We start from the raw sequence: 4,327 nt of genomic DNA on the forward strand, positions 1-4,327 counted from the left end.
TATGAAATCAACAAGCCCCGTTCCTCCTCCAATTTTTGGTGTTGCTCATGACTTCTCCATGTTGCGCCTGCAACCTTACGTAGCAGGCGGTGAGGATGTCATCCAAAATTATGTATTGCATTCATATGATGTCCAGCATCGTTTGTTTAATTTCGTGTTAGATAGAGATTTTTGGAGCTCATTGTTTGGGCATACACACGACGGATGGTTGGAGTCAGCGGTAAATTAATTGTTAATTAATTCTTTTAAAAGTTAATTGTTTTTTAGTCAATAACAAAAGTATCATGTGTGCAGCATATAACCATTTGGTACCGACTTTTGATGGAAAGACGGTTTGAGAGCGACCGACATACAATAATGCCTCCAAATTTTTTTGTTTCTCATGCTTTGGAAGAAGGACAGGACTGGAGGGCGTTTATGGCTGGTATTGCTACGTACCCCAACTTCATGGTTGCTTGGTGGGATGTTGATACGGTAAACTTAATAGTTTATATTCAAAATAATATCGTTTTTTTGTTATGTTTTTGTATTGTGATGTTTTTGTATTGTGATGTAAATAAACATAAATTTATTTTCTGATCCTTATACAGGTCTTATTGCCGATTCATTCATCCCCTAATCATTGGCTATTTGGGGAACTACGATTAGCGTCAATGGAAGTGCATATTTATGACAGTCTTGGTAGAGGTGCTTATGAAAAATTCCAATCTGAAGGAATCTTTTCCAAATTTGAACGTCGGGTGGCAAATTATTTGGACAAGATTAAGTATTGGGCCCGGAGGAACATCCCAAGGATTCCATTGAATATGCAATTCATTTATGAAGAAAACGTTCCCAAACAAAGTAGTCATTTGGGAGATTGCGGTGTTTTTCTTTGTATGTTTATGGAGCAATTGATTTCAGGTCAACCAATACGTGTTCTTATTGACCCAAAGAACGCAGCTTTAGAGTTCCGTCTCCGGATGGCAAAAATTATTTGGGGGTCTTGTCTTGGTCCTATGTAGTTGGATTATATAAATGTATATACAAATTAATGTTGGATTTCATTATTAGTTTATTTTTACAATTTACTCAACGGACGGCAAAAAAATAACGTTACGACAATTACAACAAATTAATGACCTACTAATTACTTAACATTACATACAACATAAGAACGACTACAACATTTGTTTTAACGTTACAAATACAACAATTTATTGACCTAACAACTTCAAACCATAAAAACAATATTGAAAAGCTTACAACTTGTAAACAAGAACTGCCAAGAACAACACCCAACTATAAACCAACGCTATCTTTAACTTCGTATTTTCTGATTGAAAGAGCTTATTAGAGTTAGCTACTTTAGCTATTACCATAGAAGATAGGTCCTTCTCTTCATCAACCCAACTGATAAACCCGCATTTTGGTCCCTGTTAAATTTAATATTCACAGTAAGAAAATAAATTTTTGTGATGTAAACACGAGGGTTTAAATTTGAATGACGTTAACAACATGATACCAAATATGGGCAAGCGTAAAACAATCTTCCTGGGTTTTTAGATGTTCCTGAAATCCTAACGATACGTTCTCCTCCGCAATTGCAGTATGCCATTAGCCTTGTTTTTCTTATAAATAGGAGTTGCTTTGACTGATACAGTTTTCATACTGAGTGACACCCTTTTATAGAAGAAATCATGTTACAGACAAATCTTTTTGACTATGAATTGAACTGGTTTGACTATGAATTCAGAAAGTTGAACTACGAAATCCAGACAAGTACATTCTGTAGTATTGTCTTGTCGGTCAGTGAAATTTGACTATGAAATGAACTGGTTTGACTATGAATTCAAAAAGTTGAACTACGAAATCTAGACAAGTACATTCTGTAGTATTGTCTTGTCGGTCAGTGAAATTTGACTATGAAATGAACTGGTTTGACTATGAATTCAAAAAGTTGAACTACGAAATCCAGACAAGTACGTTCTGTAGTATTGTCATGTCGGTCAGTGAAATTTGACTATGAAATGAACTAGTTTGACTACGAATTTAAAAGGTTAAACTATGAATTGTGAACATGAGAGATACAATATTTTCTATTTATAATCTCATTTTATTGATATTGCATTTGTGTGATGATTGTAGAGCACTTTCATCGGTTTTGAAAATAAGTACTAACATCGGAAGAAGCTTTTCTCAACTACCAATTTTCTTGCATAACCTTCAACGAACAAATCCTAATACCTTCATAGCCATCAAGAAAACCGATACCAACCGCTTTCAATTCTGTTTTGTGGCTTTAGGTTGTGTGGTATAACATACTAATTTTATTGAGTTATATAATATTTCATGGTAATGTATCTCGATTAGTTTTTACTCATCACTAATATGTGTTCGTTTTTATGTAGATTTGTACCTTCCTTAGGTGCATGATACCGCTGATATATGTGGGTTATTTACCCCTTATTGGGAGCTATCTGACAACAATGTACTTCGCAGTGGCTTTAGATGGAAATCATGAACCACTACTCTTAGCAATTGGTTTGGGAACCTTAGAGTGTGAAGAATCATGGAGATGGTTCATGATGAGGTTAAAAGATTGTTTAGGTGACGACATAGAGGTTGGTTTCATAAGCAACCTGTGTGATAAAATAGAATTTGGTGTTCATAGTGCCTACCCGGATTCCTATCATGGATATTGTCCTAAAGATATAGCTCGAAAGATACGTGACTGTGTGGGACATAACAGTACGGAAGTTGAATCGTTGTTTTGGAAGTCATGTAATGCATATAGCGTTGATGATTTTTACTTGTGTTTGGAAAGGTTGCAAACTGCATGTAGGAAATCAACTTTGTTTTCCTTACTTAGGAGTCCAATTTACTGGCTTGACGATATTCCGATTTCAAAATGGACACGAGCATTTTTCTCAAAAATACGCTACAATGTTAAATCGATTGACGTCCCTGAAATTTTGCAAATTATATCCAGACGTGAGTTTCCTATAACAACGATAATTGAGTTAATCACCACGTCGATACAATCAAAGTATGCTGAACGGGCCGACGTGGCGGGTAAGGGAGATTGTTTTATTTACTTTTTTTAATGTGTTATTATTTTTATTAAAATATCAAATTTTACAGGGAGATTTTCTGGTGGGTTAACCCCTTACGTTGAGAGTAAAGTTCAAAAATGTGTCAACAAGTCTTACAATTGGAATGCAAGACGTTTGTATGGGGATACATATCAAGTCGATGACAATTTTGCAACCACCAACGTACAACTTGAACGAAGGGTATGTAGTTGTGGTAAATGGCAAAAAAGCGGTATACCATATGCCCACACTATAACATGTCTAAGAACCCGTACATCTGAATCCATAAACATATTGGTTGATTATAAGTTCACTAGTTATGTGTATCGACTTGCATATGGATCTGAGTTGGTGAATACTATACCATCACATGTGCATTGGGAAATACCAAATGAAACGGTGGTCCTGTTACCTCCCTCAATGCAGTAGTTATTCATGTAGCACTTTTATATTTTATGTAGTATTATGTATTAGTGTCGTGTTATGTAATAGTTATCCGTGAAACCTGTTTACATTTTATGTCGTATTATGTATTAGTTATTTATGTACCTCATTCATATTTTATGACTTATTATGTATTAGTTATTTAATTTATGTCGTATTATGTATTGGCTATTGAGGAAACAACACACATTAAAAGAAATGGACTTTTATTAAATAGTGATGCCTACAGACATACAACAAGAAGCAACTTAAATAACGAAAATCCATTACCATAACCAACATGCATATTAAAAATAAGGGACATTCTTTAAAACATTCCATGCATCTAAGTGGGTAAACTCGCTACCATCATATTCAAAACGGTATAGTTCCAAAGCCACCTGCCGTAGAATGTCTTCATCCGTATTTGCATGTTCATTATCCAACTCGTTGTAAATACGTTGAAATTATTTCACCTTCATTTTCAAATCCAGAAACTTGGCTTTGACATCTTTTCTTCTTCGATATTCACTACGCCCCATTAAATGGTGAAACAAATGACAGACACGAGACCAAAATGATCCAGCACGAACTTGTGGGGGACCCAGTGGAAAATCCTCCTCTACAGTTATAATCCAAGCTTGAACCAAAGCGACCTCCTCTGCGTTCCTCCATGTATGTGGTGAGTCCATAATTGCAGGGAGGGAAGTAATACGAAACAACTACAACGCATATTAAAATCTATTTATAACGACTCCTTCATTTCCTGCTGCAATGGCTTGTCAATTCAAGCAGCAATGTATTGTGTTGTCATTCGACCGGAGATGACT

The 4,327-nt window shown here is 35.3% G+C and overlaps 1 protein-coding gene across 1 annotated transcript; it reads left to right on the forward strand.

The window, feature by feature from the left end:
• The first annotated feature begins 2,468 nt into the window (after window positions 1–2,468).
• LOC145007055 (uncharacterized) lies at window positions 2,469–3,503 on the forward strand. The gene is made up of 2 exons (XM_078966057.1): window positions 2,469–3,054; window positions 3,124–3,503. The coding sequence occupies exons 1-2, from the start codon at window positions 2,469–2,471 to the stop codon at window positions 3,501–3,503; spliced, it is 966 nt and encodes a 321-aa protein (XP_078822183.1).
• Window positions 3,504–4,327: the final 824 nt, after the last annotated feature.

The sequence above is a fragment of the Lactuca saligna genome, chromosome 7, assembly GCF_052625555.1.
Source record: "Lactuca saligna cultivar CGN05327 chromosome 7, ASM5262555v1, whole genome shotgun sequence".
NCBI classification, from domain to species: Eukaryota; Viridiplantae; Streptophyta; class Magnoliopsida; order Asterales; family Asteraceae; genus Lactuca; species Lactuca saligna.

What these genes read in the sequence shown, in the direction of transcription:
- LOC145007055 (XM_078966057.1), top strand. Translation starts at nt 2,469, where the DNA reads ATGTACTTCGCAGTGGCTTTAGATGGAAATCATGAACCACTACTCTTA. An exon ending in TGAACGGGCCGACGTGGCGG is followed by an intron (nt 3,055 to 3,123) that starts GTAAGGGAGATT and finishes CAAATTTTACAG; the next exon opens with GGAGATTTTCTGGTGGGTTA.